Genomic DNA, 21,704 nt, shown 5'->3' with positions numbered 1-21,704 from the left:
AACAAACTTGCATCTATTCCTTTGGAAACCAACCCTGATTCTGTCCCTGATGTCTTTGCATTGGTTCTGTGATGCTGTTATACATTTTTTAATCTCCAAATTGTTTCCACTCAGTTCTAGTCCCTACATTGAAATAAGATTGCCCCACTAGACAGAGATTTCTGATGTCTGGTGTTATTCTTCCACTTGTTTAATCTGTACCCTGACTGCGTTCTCTATCCTGATTTGATGAAATTTGTTATCCCAACCGTAAAATGCATTTTCAGTTTAATAAAGCTGGAGATAGGCCTACATGGAGACTCCTGTTACTGAACAAACGCACTATAGCTGCTTTTTAACACTAACATAAAAACCAAAGAAAACCACTTACCCTACATTACTTTACATTACCTTTACATTACTTAAGACCATTTTCCAAATATATATATTTTTCCATCAACCCATTGACCTGTGTGGCATCTTCCTAAATGTTGATATATTCCGAGGTAAAGACTTTAACCCTGGTGTCTCTACTTGAGATTATAGGCTATGGATCTACTTTTTATTTGATACATCTGAAAAACAACACTAAAAAATAGGGATCCTGCCTGCAGTAAAAACGATTGATATAAATGAATAGATATTCCTATAAATAGACAGTCAGACGAGTGGGCGTGTCTTAAAAAGTGACGTCGGTTGGTATTTCTTCGAGGAGGCGGGGTTAAGGAGGAGAGACGGGGAGTCGGGGAGATCGATGCTGCGGACTGCTGTCCGCCTGTCCGCCCCGTTCTGCTTTCTACCACATTTACATTTTAAATTGAACATTTTATGCATTTTTATTTGTATTTTTTTACTCTACTGCGTTCACTTAAAATAATGTCATTTTGATAGTTCCTTCCGGCCTTCCCCCGTGTTTTTAGAGGGGGTAGAATCAAAGGAATGAGCAGCAGAGAGGATCTATCATCTACTCGGTGACTTTTCTCCAAGCAGAAAGTGAGTGGTGCCAGCGGGGCAGATTGTTGCTGTGTCTGACTGTGCTGCATAGCGGATCGTTTCAATAAGGATCATCTTTATGCTGCCTCCGGACTAATACCAAGGTAAAAAAACACTTATTCATCATCCACTTATACCCTAATGCCGCTTAAGATTGTGACGTACACCAATTAAGTTACAACAGCTACGTGTGGGACGTAGTTATTCAATTCATTAATTTGCCACGCTTAACGGGTTAGTTGTTATTTTTTTATGATGACTCCTGAATAATTTTAGGTGAGATATTCACCCAGGGCAGGATAGGCGTTATAGAAATAACTTGTTGCGTTTTCTGAACGGTAAACCGCTTTTCACACGTGTCCCCGTTGTGTTGAAAAGGTGTTTGAAACTGGTCAGTGCATGGTCATCGTCATTCAATCTGATCAAATGACATTAGAGATATGAGATATCATGACAGCACTGTCTGGAAATCATCCGAGACACGGAGACGAGACAGGCCTGTGAGCTGTGCGGGTGTGCGTGCGTGCGACTTGGCCTAAGATTTAGACAAGAGTAGACTAGATGTATTATTTATCCCATAGGCTACGTGTGTGTGTGTGTGTGTGTGTGTGTGTGTGTGTGTGTGTGTGTGAGAGAGAGAGAAATAAGGTCATATAGTGTTTCACTGTTTTGGTGAGGTCATGACCTGTAGCTAACATCAAAGTGTGTCCCAAAGACGGACAGTAAACTTCCAACCACACCACTGTACTGTTATGTTATTCCATTCAACATTTAATAATCATAATTAGCCGGTTGGCCTGGATGACAACTGTTCATTTACAATTCATCATTCATAATTTTCTATGGGTTGGCCAATTTCTTCATTACAGTCCCTTTCATCAGATACTCTTGTTGCTTAAGAGCTTAATTAAATCACTCTGCTACAACTCAAGCCTTGGAACCTACTGTACAAAATAACCTCTTAAATGGTCAAGATAATTTATTAGGCATTTCTATTGGGACAGGATACTGAAGAGAGATTGGTGTGTGTGTGTGTGTGTGTGTGTGTGGTGTGAATTCTTTGACAAAATATCCACATGTAGACTTGTAGCTACTATTGACCTGAAATTGTGGCTCCACCGAAATTCTAATTGGTCTTCCCTGGTTTACCTGGCTGGCCTACACCCAGGGTTGAAATCCATCTTCAACCGCTTATCCGTAGTCTGGTCGCGGGGGCAACAGCTCCACCAGAGAGCTCCAGACTTCCCTCTTCAGAGCAACATTAGTGACTTCCTCCTGGGGGATCCCGAGACGTTCCAAGGCCAGTGAGTCGATGTAATCCCTCCATCTGTGCCTTGGTCTGCCCGGGGTCTCCTCCCAGTGGGACGTGCATTGAGGACCGCCTAGAGGCATCCTAACCAGATGCCCGAACCACCTAAGCTGGCTCCTTTCTAGGTGAAGAAGCAGCGGTTCTACTCTGAGTCTGCATGCACGGGAGTCCGACATGCGACTAATGCTCCGTCGGAATTACGTGCGGATCGCACACTGTATATTATATACAGTAGAGCTTCCAGCTTCTTGCTGCACGTTATGGTGATTCTTTGTAACCACATGAACTCTAGTCTTTCTATCCTGGGGCTGACATTCTGCAACAATGGCAGATCTACAAGCTCTGCTGCTATTTTTCTGCTATTTTCAAGAGATTTGGTCTAGAGGAGGGAAAAAAGGAGCAAGACCAATCATAGAGCCATTGGGGTCTCTGGTCAAGTTGGGTCAACTATAGCGAAAAGTGTTTGAGTGGTTTAAGTCAATAGTGTACCGAAGTCCTGACGTCACTCGTGCACCCCCTGGGTTGCATTGGTTTCTACTCTCTGGAATCGTCTCACGTAAAAATTGTGGTCCAAAAACTGTCTCAGTGATATTGTGGGGGAGGTGTCTGTATCGTTTACGATAGTCAGTCACTCATATTTCATACAATGTTTCTGGCAAAAATTCTACTAATTTGGTGGCGGTAACATTTTTTTCTCGCCGTCAGTTGATTCTAACCACGGAGATCATTTGCATATTTTTGAACAAAGTTCTTATTTGACCCAATATAAAAAAAGACTATGGGAATTCAGAATGGGGGGGAAAAACGCGACCTAGGTAGGATGTGTAAATTACGTCAGACTTCGGTGCTCTATAATATATGCTGGAGACAGGGGACATGTATGATATATTCCCAGTGAAATCTTCATCTTCAGTGATAATTTAACTCTGAGATTGTGCAAATGGAACCGTACGGGTCCAGCAGACCCAGAGTGACACACGCGCCGATCCGAACCACTTTCTCTAACCTTGTAAATACAGCTGACCGCTTTGACTCCTCCATGCGGCTCCACAGTCTAGAGGGCTTAGTTTAATTAAGGAAATGGACGGCGTGGGGGGTGGCAGGGAGGGAGGGAGGGGGCTCCGGGGGAGAAAAAGGAGACTTATGGAGGAGGAGGCTTAATTGGAGAGAGTGGGGCCCATCTGAAGGACAGCCGAGTGGTTGGGGCGCACGGGGGGGGGTATTGAACGCCAGTAGGGAAGGACAGAGGAGAGCTAATTGAGTAGGAGGGTACATTTAGGAGGGGTTGGGGGACGGGACAAGACGGTAGCAGGGAGAAGGTAGCATGGGGGTGAGCTATACCAGCTGAATGGATGTGACCTCTAGCCTGGCTAACAGCTGCCGGAGGGGCTGCAGTCCAGCTGATTTACGGACTCTGCTGTCAGCACAGCACACACACATAGAGAACCCCCCCACTGCCCCCCACCCTCCCGTGCTGCCCCTTCTGCGGCACATGCAAGCAATGTCTCTTGTCTGTGCTTTTATGTCAGTGTGTGACACAGACCTTTATGTGCTAACGTGTCTCCTTAAGAGAGGTGCGTCTGTGTGTGTGACACTTATACATATTTTAGGGGGGGGGGGGGGGGGGCACACCGTTGCGCGACTAAGTCTCAATTATTAGGCTTATGGCCCCTATGTGTTGCATCCATCCCTTTGAGACAGAGGTGATAAATGTGCCCTGAATGGCCACTGTTGTGAAAAGGGGGATGTGTGGGCCTGGAGGGGGGTGCAGTACAAATGCTTGCCTGTTAGAACCATTATCCCAAACACTTGCACACAAATACACGTCACCCTACTGTAAGAGTCCTCATGAAGCCTTTGGTTCTGCAGAGTGCATACAGTGACGAGCTAGAACCTACGAAGGAACATCCTCAGCTGTAATTGTTACATTAATGCATCGTACTTGGTTACATTAACACGTTGTACTCAGTTACGTTAACACATTGTACACAGATACATTAACAGTCCGTTTATGTTACATTAATCACTTTCAACCTGGTGTTATTTTGGGCATGTCATATAATAGCAAAAGCAAAACAGCTGATTTATTTTTAAGTTAGTATAAAATAGGGCTTATAGTTTAACTTGGCAGAAATAACACACAAATAACACTGTTCTTTGTGATACTTGGGCATGGCAGCTTCCTTTGTTAACCTTGTTTGGACAGAAAAGGGCTCCTTTCTGATGTTCCAAAAATATCTTTTGGCAAGAGCTTTCATTTGTAGCTCACGCTAGATTGTGGGGTAGGCTTCAGAATGGGTTTGGTTTGTGACCTCCAGAATTGGCCGAGCTGAGAATGTTGCCTTGTGCCCTCGTTTCCTCCCTGTCTCCACCTCAAACTCAAAGCTAGCGTTGTGATTTTCTTTTTAGGGGCCTCTTGGCTTCTAAAAATGGCCTCAGAGAAGCACTCTGAGGAATGAGGCGGTTAAACTTGACCTCCGTCCCCCGCTAGCCAAAGTGTGCTGTGAAAATGGGGCTTAACATGTTATATTGTTAGTAAATAGTAGAGTAGTGTTGCAGCCATAGGTTGCAGCCTGTGAGATCTACAGCTCTCAAATGATGTTTATTATAGTAACAGCGAGGCACTGCAAGTAGAAAAGCAACTTTGTTTATTCCAAAAAGCCCATTCAATGTGTGTGGATAAAACAGACTTGGGTTTACAATGCGGGTTTATTCACCAACATCATGACATGCCTATTTACCCAGACAATGGAAGGTAAATATTACTTAAGTTGGGAGACCAACATATCACAGACTCAGAATCTCATTTATTTTAGGTTTTAGTAAGGCAAATGTGTTACAACATTATCCTCCAAGACGGGCTTATTTCACTGTGCTTTTCATCTGTATATTTTAATAGACAAGTACTGTTTTAATTAGTATTGTGTTTCTACATGGAACAAAGAAAGTAATGGTTCCATATACACCTTACTTTAAAGTAATTTCATGGAGAGCGGTGGGTACAGTGATGAGAAGATTTGCAATATGACAGGAGCTGGACTCTTTGCTGAAGTCCTTGTGACTCAAAAGCAGTATGCGGTTGCGCCACCAGATAGAATAGCATATAAATATGCTATAGAGCTTTTGCAAATAAAGCCATCTCTTGTACGAGTTCTATGTATGTAGTCTGTTTGGAAAGACTGCTCAGTCACATCATAATTTGTAGATTAGCATATGACAACCAATATTAGATCAAGTGGATGTGTGGTTGTTGTTTGCATTGTCGTTTCATGTCCCTATCCATCCTGTGCCCGGTTGTAACGGACAGCATTGATCTAAGGAGCAGCCGCAGCCAGTGACTTGTGATCCTCCATATGCATGATGGATCTATACATCAAAGACAACAAGAACAATGAATCTGTATGTTCTGTCAATTTGGAGAGGTCAGTGAGTCACCAGCAATCTAGAAAGGTTCCTCACAAAGTAAAAAAATATCACACCTGTGTCATACAACAATGAATCTGTATGTTCTGGCAACTTGGAGAGGTCAGTGAGTCACCAGCAATCTAGAAAGGTTCCTCACGAAGTAAAAAAAAATCACACCAATCAGAATTTGCGTCCCCTTCGTCTTCAATGTTTGTTGTTACGCAATGTTTGTGTTTACACAAACACTCAAAAATGTCATTTAATGTTTGTGTAGGACAAAGTTTGTATTTGCACACACACTAAAAATCTTGACATTGGACTAAAAAAACAAGAAGAATAATGGCGGCCGATAATATCATATCAATATAACTTTATAAATACAGGTTCTGTTTGAGCGTGATGATCTCATAGAAGCCTGGAGATTCCCTGGTTTTCCAACATCCTGGGAATCTCCAGGCTTCTACAAAACCATCAGGCACAAGCAGAACGACACTCGGTACAATTAAACCATCACATACTACCACACCCACACCAATTAGTGATCACATATTATTTGATGGCACGAGTCCGCACGACAGGCACATATTTGTACCCTACAAGAAAATAATCACTGAGCCTGTGAGAGCCCTCTTTCATGCGCTGTTGCTAAAACCATGCCCCAGCCTAATGAGTACTACAGTAGTTTTGTTTTGTCTGGAGCACATTCTTTCCAATCAGCCATGTAGGTCATGTTTGTTTATCAATCAGCTGTGGTGTGACTCTGCTCCCTGATGAGTGGTCTTATTTAATGACACCAATTTTACCCAAACTACTCACCATTTCATTTAAAACTTTGAGTGGAATTTTAAAAAAAAAGAACGGCCTATATGTCAAATCTGAATCTTGCTAGACCTCACTGTAGCAGAGCTCCATCTAGTCTACAATACTCCAAGGCTATGCTTGTTTTTTCTCTTAAAAAAAACTATTTCTATTCAAACAACAACAGCTGTACACTCTTCAGACAGATCAGAATGACAGAGCATCGTGTGAGTCCCGAAACCCAATTTTAGAACAGTGTTCATTCCGTGCCTCTGAAAAGAACGCTGAGAATGGAACATGACAGTTATTTTTCTACTGCTCCCAGGAGGAAATGCATGTAACTGGACTGCTTACTGTTCTAGGTCTAGAGTTTTTTTTTTCACAATCCCACGGCAGCGGAAATGGAGGCCCTCTAGTTCAAGTGTCGAGCCTGGAGCTCTTAATGAAAGACATCTGAACATCATTAACATGCCAGTTAGCTAGCATTAGGACCTCAGCAGAAATGTGGCAGAGGTGTTGGCCCTCAACGGCAGTGTAGTAGGAGTTTACAGTCAGATTATGTCTAAACTTTGACAGGACCGTCTATATATAGAACAAACAGTCAAGCTTGAGAATAACCGTACAGTTTGCACATGACCCTTGCTTCTGTTGGACAGCTTGAGCATTTTCCTCCATGTAGCTGCTCTGATGTACAATCATACGGGTATTCATGCAGACATGCACTAGTGTATACCTCCTCAGCCAGCATTTCTTGATTTTCTTCTACAGTACATTAGGTATTTGCATTGTATCTGCAATTATGCATGACGAGCTATAGGCATTTATTCTCAAAACTGAACGCAAAAGTGAACAACAATATGGAGGAGTGAGAAATTAAGTTCCTTTGGCTTCCTTTGCTTTCCTGTGCACCTGTCACTGTCATTCTTGGTTGTTGGAGAGTAATAGTTTGTCTCCTGGATAAGGGTGTCGTGGTGAAAGAAGTACCCCTGCTGTGATTTAGGGTTGGCTCAACACGTGGGGAGCCCCATCTTTTGTTTTGTTACTTAATTTATACTGATTGGCGTGCCAGCACAAGGTATTTTGGGGGCGCTCTGTTTTGGTTGAAAACTACCCCCAGGCAGCAAGACCTGACACCAATACAACTATCTGAGTAAAGTAACAGAATAGATATTACATTGAGTCATCAGTTAATTTTCAAAAGGGTTATTATAGACAAATGAAGCCTCTTTCTGATAGTTTGTTCTGCTAACACACACACACACACACACACACACACACACACACACACACACACACACACACCGAGGAAGCTTTGTTTGGTTCATCCCAGTTAGATTATAGGGATGGCCTGGTTCAGCACTGTGCATCAGACACGGTGGATTCACACAGACAATATGCTGCCGTTTTGACTGAATAATACACTTTAGTCTGATTGTCTATCTCTGCCGTCCGTCTGTCTGTCCGTCCGTCTGTCCATCTCTCTCTAATTCTGCCTTTCCAACCTTTTCTTATGCTCTCCTACCCTCGTTTCTCTCTTTTTCCCCGTCTCGAGTCACGATCATTTGTACTTAACAATTCATTGTTTTACAAATACTTGTGATTAACGATTTCATTGTGTTTTTAGCATTGAACATTGGAACGTATGCATTTTAGGCTTTGTAAACAAAGATAGCACAGGGCAGATATGACAAATTAGTAACTTCAATTAAGAAATGATTCACATATTTAATAATGTTTATACTTTAAAAATATTTTAAAAGAAGTGGCAATTGCCGATCTAGAAGCTCACAGCACGTTGCATCGCGACTATGTCCGCTGCTTTTGAAAAGAAAAAGAGAAAAACACAATATACTGTATATGTAATTATGTTTATGGAAATATCTTAGTCATGGTGACATGGCTGGGGTCCTGCCCAGTGCTTATACATGGGCCACGCGTATTGGGTTTGTTTATGGAATGTCTGGGTCATAGTGACGTGGCCATGGTCCGCCATCCGGCCTCCCATTAGCCAAATGTAATATATAGGATCGTGACAGACTTACGTCAGTAACTCAGTATCCCATCTTTATGTCCTGGCCGCTTCAAGGGGGATATTTGGCTGGTTGCCAGACAGCAGGCTGCATGTGGGCTTCCTGTGTGATTGGGTTTGAGCTTCCTGTGTTTCAGCAAAGGAAGGGCCAACTCAGCAAGCCCAGAGAGAGACTGGCAGAGGCTTACTGTGCAGCCGCCCGCAGCCGCGCAGACTGAGCTCATAACGTTTGCAAGGGTAGGGGGGCTTCCCTGTTCCCTGTTCCCAGCCCCATCCCCTCTATTGACGCACACTATTCTGGCCTGTTGCTGTCCGTTGCCTGTCTGTCGGTGATCTGTGTCTCCTCTCAGATGCTCACTTAAACGGTAAAGCAGATGCCACCATGTTGACAGGATCCCGAGTGATGCTTGTATAATCCCAGGTCAAATATCACTCTTTTCTCTTTCGGTTGATCTGTGAGATGATTTCTTTTTTATAATATGATGATTAGATTCTGGGTTGTTTATGCCTTTATTTATACTGTAGGATAGTAGTCTCACATGAAATGGGGAGTGATGCAAGGTCATCGGGATTGGGATTCGAACCCGTGACACGCTATCAGGCTGTATTTGCAGTTTACGTTCCAGAAGTAGCATGCAAATACAAAATGTCACAAAATGTGTCACAATATTGAACATGATTGTAGATCACATTCAGAAAGTATTAAAGGAGTAGTTCACAGGCTTCTATCAATTACAAAATTTACATTTCATCATTTTAGTTGTGTTTACCGTTAAACACATCATTATTCTTATTATGCAAGATAATTTAATGTCGTCGAGAGGCGGGCCAACATTGCATTGCGTGGTAGAGATTGTGTGTCAGTGCTAGTGTATGTCTTCTGGATCGTAATGCCCTGCTGCTTGACTGCGAGGGCCAGGTGGAGAGGATGATTCTGAAATAGTTTGTTAGCGCGACTGCAGGGCTATTTTCACCGCAGAGATAGAGCCGCAAATAGTGACGTGGAGTTCTGCACTGTTCAAAACAGTGAGGGCGATACGCTGGGAGATCTATTCAAACCAGATGTGTTTTAGACATGGAGAAGAAAGAAAGAGAAAAAAGTGTTATTGATGTTTCTTGCAGTAAACGCACGGCAGGTACCTGAAGTTCCTATCTAGGCAGTGTTCCACCAGAAGTATATCTTTAGCCCTTTCCCATAAAGCTGGTTTGAAGCCAGTTTATGTGACACGTTGTTCCATCTGAAAAGGTCAGACTGCCACTTCTGAGAGCATCTTATCTGCCTTTTAAGCAAGCCATGATAAATGGTTGGCTTTTAAATCCTACAGTATATACTTAGTTGACTGGCTTACCCCAGGGGTCTATCCGTTTTTTCCCTTTGCCTTAAATCTGTTCACTTAGCAGATCTACAAGCTCACAATGTGTCGTATTACTGTTACTGCTAGCTCTGGTCCATAGCCCTAATGCTAATTCTGCCCTGCATTAAGGCTATGGGTCTGATCGTGTCTAGCTCTCGCATGAAATGCAGATGAGCCTCTCTTCTGTAGCGGGAATATAAAGAACATTTTACCTACTCACCATTACAAAGACGGGTTGTGTAATTAGAATGCCTACTTTCCTTAGTGGATGCACTCTGAGCCCGGCCCCCACCACACGTATAAATGCATAAATGGTGGAGTAACTAAAAGTATTTATTTTCCGGTGGAAAAACAATCCCTTTCTGTCCAAAAAGTACATATTAGACAGGCCGGTCTGCATTTCATGTGAGAGCTAGACGCCATCGGTTCCATATAGCCTTAATGCAGGGTAGAATTAGCATTAGGGCTATGGACCAGAGCTATGTTACTGCAAATCGTGAGCTTGTAGATTGTAGATGTGTAATTTTCACTGAGTGTTCACTGTTCACCACAGAATTGGGACGTTGGGGTATTTTAATGGTCTCTTTGTACAATTCCACATCCACACATGTGCTCAATGTGTGATAATGGCAGAAAATAATCCGTTTGTGCTGTCTTGACACATTTTAGGTTATGCATACAATTTCACTAAGGTTACATTCACATTTTCGGACAAACAATTAAAGTAGCCTACTGTATATGGCTTTGTGAGTGAAAGCACACAGGCTAGCAATTTAGTTCTCAAGTGGATTGAATGCACCTGAAACCAACAATTCCGTTTGTTTTTCCTCTCCCACTGGACTCTGCGGTATTTGTGAAATAAACTCCTGCTTCCCTTAACATGCTTTGAGTGGAAACTGTTGCTAATGGTAATGATGATGGTAAATAATTTTTGGTCTATGTAGTACTATAAACCACATCCCGCGAACAGTGTTTCCGTGAGAAAAGATCACTTTGGATATCACATATTTTTATTATTTCCCATATCCGTATCCTGGATGCCTTTTGCGATAAACCACCCCCAAACAACATTGACATTGGTCTCATTACTAGTCAGATTTATCGCATGAAAGCTCTTAGAGCTGAAGAGTCGTGTACTCCTGTGTGAGCTCAATGAAGACCTGCCCCTCTCCTCTGGTCTCCAAGGACTAGTTGATTAATGGCTTTTGTCTGCCATGAGAAGGACCTCCGGATGGGGGTGGGGGGGTATAGGTGGTCCGCGAGCATGGTAAGACACAGACAGACACTGTTTGGTATTCTCATCCAGCATTGCGGGGAAGCTTGGATGTCTCTGTGCCCGGGTATGTTCCACTCTTGGCGCTGTTGAGGGGGCATGCAATGATGTCTAGGGGCCACGGTTTGGCTCCGCTCGCACGGGAGGGAGGGAGACGAGGAGGGGAATGTCGGAGGGAGAGGATGGGAGTAGAATGCCAAAGATAGGCTTTATCATCTCCCATGATGCAGTGGAACGTGAAGGAGACACGCAGCAGTTGGATGGGGTTAGGAGAGAAGTGAAAAGGGTTTAGGAAAGCACTCACATCCAAATGATAAGGAACCAGATGCGGGACAGAAGACCACGTGAAAACAGAACACCAGTGGACCCTCACTAGATCACAGGCTTTTGACGTAGCGGCCTCCATGGGAGCCAAATGGAAAGGAGAGGGGGAAAGAATTCCAAAATATTCTATAAAAAATGGCATTTCAGTTCAAATTAAATTCAGAAGATTTATAGAACCAGTTTAACCACTAAGTTTCATTAGGAGGACTATGGTAAAACATTTTCAAAGATGTGACCTTGTATGTAGATTGTCTGTTTCCGCTACTACTTTGTTTAGTTTAGTTTAGTGAGCATTGAGCAATCTCAGTAGGGGTCCACAGCCAGAGGCTATGGCTATTTGTGGGTCGTTACCATGGAAAGGTTTGGGAATCATTTATATTGCACGATCCAGTGTGTGGACTCCATGTTTTCATGGGAGAGAGAGCACGTGGCCATTTGTCTCTTACTCCACCTGCTGGGTAGGGTGAAGTCAGATCAGTAAGAGCAAAACAGCCACGCGTGAATGTGGTCATTAAATTAGTTTGAACAGAGTGTAGTAAAAGTTTCTTTCCCTTTCTCCTTAGAATTGAGGTGCCCCCCCCCCCTCCTCCAAGCAGGGAGCAAAAAAGACCGCCCTTTCCTGTTTTTCTTTCTTTTCCATTCCTCCTACTCGTGGCCGGAGAAGAACAGCTCCAGAGTAAGGAAAACTCCCAGAGCTAGAACTAGACTCCTGCAAAAGCACTGTGACTCTGAGACACTGCCAGGCCCAGGCCTGTTTCGCTCTTTCTCTTTCGTCGTCTCTTATTCTCTTGTGACTGTCCACATTCTCATTGTCCATTCATTCTAGGGCTCGCTAGCTCGCTGCATCAAGTTCTGCCAAGGTTTTGAAGACGTAGTAGCTAGATTTTATAGGAGAAAAAAACAAATGATCCGACCGTTCATTCATGAAGTCTACGGCTCAGATAGAACCTGACTTTTCAACTCTACTTTATCCTTTCTGTTTATTTGACCTGAGGCCAATTCTACAAATTGCTTTCTAAATCACTAGTTCTCAAACGTGTTTGCGTCAAGGATCACCAAAAGGATATGTATTTGGCCGTGGGCACGGACCCCCTATCTGAAAATGTTTTGTGCCAGTGACCCACAGAAGAGAAGATGTGTGGTAATTTCTTTTCCAAACACTCAAAAATAGCAGATGTACAAGCTCACAGCATGACACACTGAGCTTCTAGAGCTGCTATTTTTGAATAGGCAACAACGCTAAAATCTAAAATAGCAGATAGATGCCATCCCGGTTTTAATGGGTTAAGACAATATGCCTTAACCCATTAAGGTTCATTTTACAATTGCTTTAATATAATACTTTTTGAGGCAATGAGAACAACGGGTAAAGATGCCAGTTTTGGATACAAGGTGTGAGAAATGGCAGCATGCCATGGCTCACGTTTCTCAAAGTGCAGTAAAGATTATTGCAGGACGTGGCTACTGGGTGACTGAGGCTGAGCACATTGGGGTATGGTCCAAAGTGCAGTAAAGATCATTGCAGGCCGTGGCTACTGGGTGACTGTCCTGCACATTGCGGTATGGTCCAAAGTGCAGTAAAGATCATTGCAGGCCGTGGCTACTGGGTGACTGTCCTGCACATTGGGGTATGGTCCAAAGTGCAGGAATGCATTCCAGCCCCCCAGCCTTACCTCGTCCCACCTCGCCAAACGAGACCAAGGAGCCCGTAAAAGTAAAATAAAACAAGGGGCCATCAGACAGAGACAAGAGAACCAGTGACTCATTTCAATAGCTTTTTCATGCTTTTCACACTGGTTTATTGATTCAACGTTTCGATCACTGGGATCTTCTGGAATGAAATTCTGGCCCAGGACTCACCAAATGTGTGATATGACAAAGACAGACATAGAGTTGAGTCGTGCGTTTTTTTCTTGCCGTTTCTTTTCTTACCTTTTTTTCTTACCGGTGTCATACTACTATACAAAGTAGATTATCCCTTTTCTTGAGCAAAACAACCCTCTGGTTTCAGCTCAGTTACTAGTATGCTGTCTGGGCTTTTCCTTTATTTTTGTTTCCACACACAGAAATAGTTTTTGGCTTTGCGACTGTTTTGCTTCAGTCCCTTAATAGTCCCCTGCCCACCCCTCCCTCCTCGTACTGGCACTGCAATCTGACAAGATATATGGCCGAAAATGTTGTGAATGTTTTTATATTGTGTCATTCACTTTCCAGGAGAGATGAATCAAAATGCCTGTTCCTATAGGTTTTTCTTTTCTTTTCTTGCCATTATCATGGCTAGCTAAATATATGGCATCTTGGTTATTGGAGCTCAGCTCAACAAGACCTCTCTCTCCTGCTCCTATATCCTATCCTTTCTCCATGATGCGTTGCAGTTTTTAGCGCTTTCCACAGCTGCTAAGCTTCATGGATAGAAAACGCCATGGCTGTTTTTCTAACTTGACACCTCGCTGGCGTTATACAGGCATAGTTTGCATTAGAATGTTTCCCTGGAACTCAGAGCTGAGGTCGAGAACGCAAGCTTAAAGAAATAACTTTTCGAGTTTGTGGTTTTGACAGAAATAAGAGGAATGTTGGGTGCCTGGTGTCTCAACCGGTTAGTGCACAGACCATATGCATCTCGTTAGCGTGAGGACCCCGAGTTTGACTTCGACTCCTGTCTTATGTCAAGTCTCTCCCCTGTCTGCCCTTGGTTTCCTATCTCTCTTTACTTTTCTGTCTGAAATAAAGCGTAAAAATGCAGAAAGGAAGAAGAAATTAAAAGAGGAATGTGAATTTATTTTCCTCACACGTCAACTCGATATTCACAGTGTCCGGACAACTCTCTTCTCTCATTGTCCTTAAATCCTGTCATAAGCTCTTGCAAAGACCACCATCACACCCTCTCTCAACAACCAAGCCCATTACTATTTTGAGCACCAACATAACTGTTTTCCCATAGCTTTATCTCCTCGCCAGAAGGCTGTTGGTAGCTACTGTAAATGACAGTCCAAGTGCTTCGAGCATGCCTGACAGGAACAGTGTCGTATGATGATGGCCGAGCCAGGCTAATTGTGGCGTTTACCTTGAGTAAGGACAGACACACTTGCAAACACACACTTGTAGAGCAGTGCAGGGAAGGCCCAAACAGGCTGATCTAATGTGGGGGGTTGTAGACTTACTGTCTGCCCTGCCATGTGTATATAACCGGACACGCACGGGTCGGGCACACAGGAATGCTTCGTTCAACACCATCCTTGCAGTGAACGTCATCAGGAACCTCCTTCACCACAGCATTAGGGAATGCAGTCTTTTAATGTAGCCACTATGAATAACCATGGCAGGGTTAGAAAAGGAACACTTTTACTGTAAGCCATGCTTTGCGTATCAAATGTGTTTAACCACTTTCAACCTTTCGGGCATGTTTTTAAGAACGGTTAAAAAACAGGGCGTTCTACAGCGGCTGTTTTCAGCCAATGCACGACGTGATGCCATCGTGCGATGAAGTCTAAAAGAGGGCTTAAAGTGTTTAAAGTTGAGTGTTGGCTGAACACTGTCCGTCTCGCTTTAATGTGAACCATGTGCCTTTAATGTGCAGCACAGTAGGGAATTAGCCACTGTTCTCCCTCTTCTGCACTCGCACCCCTGGGATGTATGATTTGTGACGAGGCAGGAAATTGCCCCTTACATTCCACATGTTAATTAGATTTGCGACAACCCGAGCCGGCTCGCCATAACAACGCACCAGGCGATATCATTGATTTGATTCATTAATTTCCTCCTCAGCCACTTTACTGGCTCTCATTAAATATAGCTGATAATAACAAGTGCTATTTCAGCCAATGCTGGGTACCGAAAGCATCTGTGTCATTTTTTATTTTAGCGTTGGCTGTTCAAAAATAGCAGATATACAAGCTCACAGCGCGTCACTTCGTGCTGTGCTGCAAGCGTGTGCATCTGCTATCTTTAGAAAAAGCTTGAAAGTGTGGGAACTACTGATTTTAGAAGGCATTTGTAGAATCGCCCTCCGGTCTTAATGGGATAATCGCCGATATATCCCTTTCTCCTCCTCACTGAGTCCGAACCTTCAATATTCTGTTAGGCCTCCTGGCTGAGTGCATCTCGTACAGTATTGACGTTAATGCTTTTACTGTAATCTCCGGCGAGTCATCACTGTCGTCCTTCTTCCAAGATGTCTTGTTCTCTAATGGGCTGTTTGGCTCCAGAGAAAGGCCATTTAGTCAGTCCCCTTGTTTGTTGGTAAGCCGTGATGTTAGCTTTTAGAAAATGAGGAAATGATTCATTGACACGGGTTGACCAGAAGCCGTGCACACAGCCGAGGGATCAATGGACATGACGGGAGAGAGGCTGACTCCTGGGAGGCCTATGTAGACTATTTACAGTAAGAAGTGATGCTGGGAGGCAAAGAGAGGCTGCTGACTTGTCAAGTGTGCGTGTGGCCGTGTGGCCGTGTGCGTGCGTGTGCGCTGTTGCGTTATTACATTAGCTCCCTGTCACTGTGACTGCCTGAATAGCAAAGCCCCTGTCAGTGGTTATTATATTACTGCCAATTATAACTACAGTAGGCCGTTTTACAGATGTAATCCATCATTTGCTAAACACCCTCTTTAGCTCGCGGGGAGCTTTTGTCCAGGAAATTATAAACACAAGCATCCGAGTCACCAAGCACTGCATGGGGGTTGCACTGTTAACAAAGAGACATTTTTGACTCGTGCCTTTTTAACCACATCAACATTAAAGTCCCTATTCTGGGCACGTCATAATAGGTGAACATTCGTTGAAAATATAGGCAAACATTTTGGCAAGAATAGCAGACCTATAATTAGAATTACATTGTGACACATTTTATGCTCGTAGATCTGCTATCCTTGGTGAAGATACGGTATGTGGTGTGGACGGACAAAAGGAGGGGTCCAAAAACAGACCCCTTGGGTACCAAGTATAATAAGTGTTTAAGTGGTTATGGGTAGGCTAATAGGCTAATATGTTTGTATGTGTGTGTTTTCAGATGGACCTGAAGCTGCTCTTTATATCCACCTTGCTGGGGGTCTTTTGCTACAGCAGGGCTCAGAACGGTAAGATGTTCATCATGTCACATCTCTTGTGTTTTACCAAAAAAAACCTTCTTAAACCAGGTCAGCACACATTTATCGTTTGTCGGAATGGAAACCGTGTGCAGTAAATCTGAAATACGTATAAGACTCACAGACACAGTTATATATTTTCAGTCTTTCTTTTTAAATGGCAGATCAATCAATCAGCTATTTTTACTACCTTTTTTGTGATACTTTATATTATGAACGAAGGACGAAGTAGGGCATCGGTATTCGGCTCTCATGGCTGCATCAGGACATGATATGATGTAATAAGCATCGATCTTGGGCTTATACTGGACAACGAATGCCCTCCCCCTCCAAAATAAGACGTTCGGCCCTAGCCATAATGATGTCATTTAACCACAAGCTGGGCGTCACCTTAGCGTCACAGTGCTTAGTGGAGAATGGAAAAGAGCGCAATGTTCCACCACCTCCCTCTCCAATTACGCAGCGTTTCAGCACAACTCGTGTAAATACAGTGGGCTTTAACAGGCTACTTCTGCTGGTACCATCTCTCTCTCTCTCTCTCTCTCTCGGTGTCTCTTTCTCTCCTTTATCTTCCACGATCCAGAGGGAAACGACTGCATCAGTGCCAATGCCAAGTTCTGTGGGGAATGCATCCAGGCTGGGGCCAAATGTGGCTGGTGCACAGACCCGGTATGTGGAGCCGAGCCCTCAGCGTGCTGCTGTGTCATGCATAGACAGATCGGCTTGCTATTAACCCATTTAGGCCTGACCTCAAAATGAAAAAAAAAAAATCTTCTAAATCCTCCAGTTTTCTGAAATAAATAATTTTTCAAAAATAGCAGACCTACAAGCTCGTAGCGCGCCACTCGGTGGCGCACTATGAGCTTGTAGATCTGCTATTTTTCAATAGCTAAATTATAACATGTTTAAAACACCAAAAGGGGTTCCCGCCCCAAAATGCGTTAATAACTTAGCGTCCACATTTTTGGGCATGTCATTATAGGATATTTTTTATATTTCAACATTTATTAAAAAATAAATATAAATAGAAGTAGCTGATCTACACACATTGTGAGCCGCCCTGTACATAGTGAATTTATACTTTGTCATATGACAAATAGTAATTTAATAACCACTGCCGGGGGCTTTGCTCAGGCAGAGCTTAAGTGGTTAAGGCATTACTTATTGCAAGACCTGGGCATGTTTATACAGACCTATACGTCCATAAAACTTTCTCTGCCATAAGATTGTTTTTTGTTATTATTGTTTAAAGCGCAAATACAGACAACACGTGATACGTGGTGACTAGGGATGTCTCGATCACGTTAATATTGCTTCTGTTCTGATTTGATTTTGTGCATTTGCCGATACCGGTTTTTCCCGATCTCAATCGGGGCACACCCTAGTGGTAACATTGTCCTTGACCGTGGCCTCCCCTCCCCTCCCCTCCCCTCCCCCAGGACTTCCTGAGCCAAGGGGAGACCCTGTCGACGCGATGCGACGAGCTGCAGTCGCTGAGGAAGAGGGGCTGTGCTGAGAGCATGATCGAGAACCCGCGAGGACTAAAGAGGATCCTCAGAGACAGGCCGGTGTCAAATCGCAAGAAGGGAGGGGAGAAGCTCCATCACTCCAACATCACACAGATCCAGCCCCAGAAACTCTCCTTGACCCTCCGTTCTGGTGAGGGACAGTCAGGGGCACATCCCCACTATAGTGACTGACAACACACAGTCCAACATACTCACTGTATAGTGTATGTTACACGTATTTGCCCCGGAACAGCCCCGGAACAGCATTTAGAAAGTTGCTGTCCATATGCTATTTCTGATGCAGTTCTGAAGTTGTTTTTGTCTCTTGTATAGGAATGCATTTACTCCTGTAGTCATGCAACAAAATATACCCGTTCAAAATGCAGCTTTGAAAGGAGAAGTTCAGTCATTCTTGTACACAGTATAGGGTATCCGTTCCTTTTTGGTGTGTGCCAATAAAGAAATGGAAATGTGAGTAATTTGTCCGCCATTTGTTACATTTATGGATGTGCTACCTTTTTGGAATTATTTTAATTCCTATTTCTTGATGTATACTGGATTTGGGTTTAGCACTCCACTGAAAACCATTGCTGATGCGCAAACTCGCTTTCTCATTTAGTATAGGGTATGTTCCTATAGCGTGTGCAGATCCTCTACATTCATGCCATCTGTTTTGTGTAGGTGAGCCCCAGGCCTTCAAACTGAAGTTTAAACGGGCAGAGGACTATCCCATTGACCTGTACTACCTGATGGACCTGTCCTATTCCATGAAGGACGATCTGGAGAACGTCAAGAACCTGGGAACCAGTCTGATGCTGGAGATGTCCAAGATCACCTCTGACTTCAGGATAGGTGAGAAAATCACTCTGATCATGCAGAAAGTTACACCTGTCCGTCCATGAACAGTCATTGTCTCCACCAGAGTATGTTTTGGTGGCGCTATAACTGGCCCATTTGTGTTTTACTTATAACTGCACCGATCTGTGTAAAACTTTGTTTGTATGTACACTCCTTAGAGGCCATGGAAAAACTTTTGACCTGCTTTTTTCACATCTGCTCTTTATAGCGCCACCAGGAGGCCGACTTATGTAAAACACATTTTTTTATATTACTCGCAAATCGGTACACATACGGTAAGCTCTATTATCAAGACGGGTCTGTTTGATTTCTCATATTCCACCCTGATTGGCTAAGATTGGCTGTGGAAATGCCGCAAAACATTAACACAGTGTTGCGGTGAAACGGCACGCATATTCCCACTAGGGCAAGCTGAGGAAGAAATGCCACTTGACACTTTTCCCAAAAAGCTCCTATCCTGGTGGAGACCTGAGCTCTAGTTCAATTTGTTCTGGTCAGTCTCCCCATTTATGCCCTGCCCACAACAATGCACGGCAGGGTATTGTAATCAGCCCTGTCCCGTTCATGGGCCAAAGGCCTGACTCACAACTTCCGATCTAGCATACAACATTGATGCATGCTAGATGTAAGCAAAGGGTTTGTTTACATCTTGCCCCAATGCATTTCCAATGGAAGTCACATGGTTTGACACAACATTTGTGTTGTACGGCTTTCGGCTGTGTTTCGACTGCCCCCCTCCCCCTCATACAACAATAATGTTGTGTCAAACCATGTGACTCCCATTGGAAATTAATTGCGAGCTTTCATCAGTAAATAAGTCTCATGCATCAGCTATACATCAGTCTGTTGTAAAGGTGTGAGTCAGGCCATAGGCTGCCCCGAAGAGAAGATTAACATTTGAGTCAAAAAGGTCAAATTTGTGATTGAATGAACTTGGCAGTCACAATTGTCCCTTGAGGCTAAGGGATCAAAAACGCTTGTATTGAAAGAGCCTAAGATCCTACTATATATTCTTGGAATCTCACCTCTGTCTAAACACCTTTTTTATCCTCAGTGGGTTCAGCAATTAAAAAACAAAAACATAGACATAAAAAACTCGCCACTCTGATTGCGACCCGTTTATTTTATAAATGTTGTTGATCTAAACAAGTATATCGCACCAGAGAGGTCAGAGCACGGTGGTTTATTTTTCATTATGTTCCGGACATATTTTTCAATCTCGTTTCCTTTTATCGTATGTTTCCGAAGGCTTTGGCTCCTTTGTGGAGAAAACGGTCATGCCGTACATCAGCACCACTCCGGCCAAGCTGCTGAACCCGTGCACCGGGGACCAGAACTGCACCAGCCCCTTCAGCTACAAGAACGTGCTGAAGCTCACCAGCGACGGCAAGAAGTTCAACAACCTGGTGGGCATGCAGCACATCTCTGGGAACCTGGACTCTCCTGAGGGGGGCTTCGACGCCATCATGCAGGTGGCCGTGTGCCGGGTAAGTAGCAGTGTAGCCGTGTCTGTGTGTTATAACCCACTTTGAGCTTGTTTTTCTGTTAAGTTGCTTGTTGATTTTCTTTTCATAGCTTGTGAAAATAGCTCGTGAAAATGTGGCGCAAATCTTTGAATATATTATGTTCTTTCAGATCCAACATTTTTAACTCAAATCTTTGCTTCTGGGTCGGCGGCTAAATACATATCATTCTGGGCTTCCTTGACATGGAATAGTTTGAGCACCACTGACATAGAAACATAGGGTTTTCAGAAAACTCATTTATTTTTTAATCAGCCCTCAGTCCTAAATGGGTTAATTAATTCTCTCGCATAATCCGGCAACACTGGTAAGTAAGGCATGGGAAGAAAATGCTGGCTGGCCCACTGTAATAAACACATCCAGGTTTATATTCTCACAGTCATGTCTTGCAGCGATATAAAGTTTATGTGGTGATTTGGCGATTATATCAATAAAAAGGATTTTCTTTATGAGATGGTGGTGTTTACTAGTGGACTTTTATTTGAATGCACTGATAATCAGCTCAACATGTTCACATGGGTTTCTTTCTTTCTTTCTTTTTATCCAGGTTTTTTTTTAAATCGGATTCATAGCAAACTCTGCTTTATTTGTACAGCTTTAAAGGAAAAACAATAAAGATGAAATGCTATCTTTTACAGTAATTTATTTTCTTTTCATTGTTTTCCATTCATCAGGAGCAGATTGGCTGGAGGGACGTGACCCGCCTGCTGGTGTTTTCCACCGACGCTGGCTTCCATTTTGCCGGGGACGGCAAGCTGGGCGGCATCGTTCTCCCCAACGATGGGAAATGTCACCTGGAGAATGACATGTACACCATGAGCCACTACTATGTATGTAATGCAGCATTCTGGTGTTTCTTTTCACCTTTCTAAAAATGTTCACAAATACCCATGGTACAATTTACAATTTAGGTCACAACAACACATCACATTGTGACGTTTTGTGAGCTTGTATATCTGCTATTTTATACCATGTGACACACCGTCCTACAGCGACGTATACATTAGGCATACGTGGGTAACTTAACGAGCTCCATGTGTGAGAAAGTGCTTGGATTGTCTCTTTCCACTGACATTTTGCATCTCTATTTATGGTGAATTGTGGCTTTCCTTTCTCTCATTTTAGGATTACCCCTCCATCGCTCATCTGGTTCAGAAGCTGAGCGACAACAACATCCAGACCATCTTTGCCGTCACAGAGGAGTTCCAGCCTGTGTATAAGGTTAGTCCTCCCTCATTCTCTGGATGACAGATTTCCAACTCAATT

The 21,704-nt window shown here is 43.5% G+C and overlaps 1 protein-coding gene across 2 annotated transcripts in view; it reads left to right on the top strand.

Moving 5' to 3' along the window:
• Positions 1-726: 726 nt before the first annotated feature.
• LOC308336581 (integrin beta-1-like) overlaps positions 727-21,704 on the top strand; it is a 30,615-nt gene continuing 9,637 nt past the window's right edge. For both annotated transcript variants that reach the window (XM_080793994.1, XM_080793993.1), the window contains exons 1-8: positions 727-1,076; positions 16,474-16,540; positions 17,133-17,218; positions 17,989-18,208; positions 18,739-18,909; positions 20,164-20,402; positions 21,113-21,268; positions 21,564-21,659. In XM_080793994.1, coding sequence (XP_080650120.1) covers positions 16,474-16,540; positions 17,133-17,218; positions 17,989-18,208; positions 18,739-18,909; positions 20,164-20,402; positions 21,113-21,268; positions 21,564-21,659 — 1,035 coding nt within the window. In that variant the 5' untranslated portion in view covers positions 727-1,076. The remainder of the gene's footprint in view (positions 1,077-16,473; positions 16,541-17,132; positions 17,219-17,988; positions 18,209-18,738; positions 18,910-20,163; positions 20,403-21,112; positions 21,269-21,563; positions 21,660-21,704) is intronic.

The sequence above is a fragment of the Protomyctophum bolini genome (genome assembly GCF_963924005.1).
Source record: "Protomyctophum bolini genome assembly, chromosome: 21".
Lineage (NCBI taxonomy): Eukaryota > Metazoa > Chordata > Actinopteri > Myctophiformes > Myctophidae > Protomyctophum > Protomyctophum bolini.
This window is presented reverse-complemented; position numbering and strand designations above follow the sequence as displayed.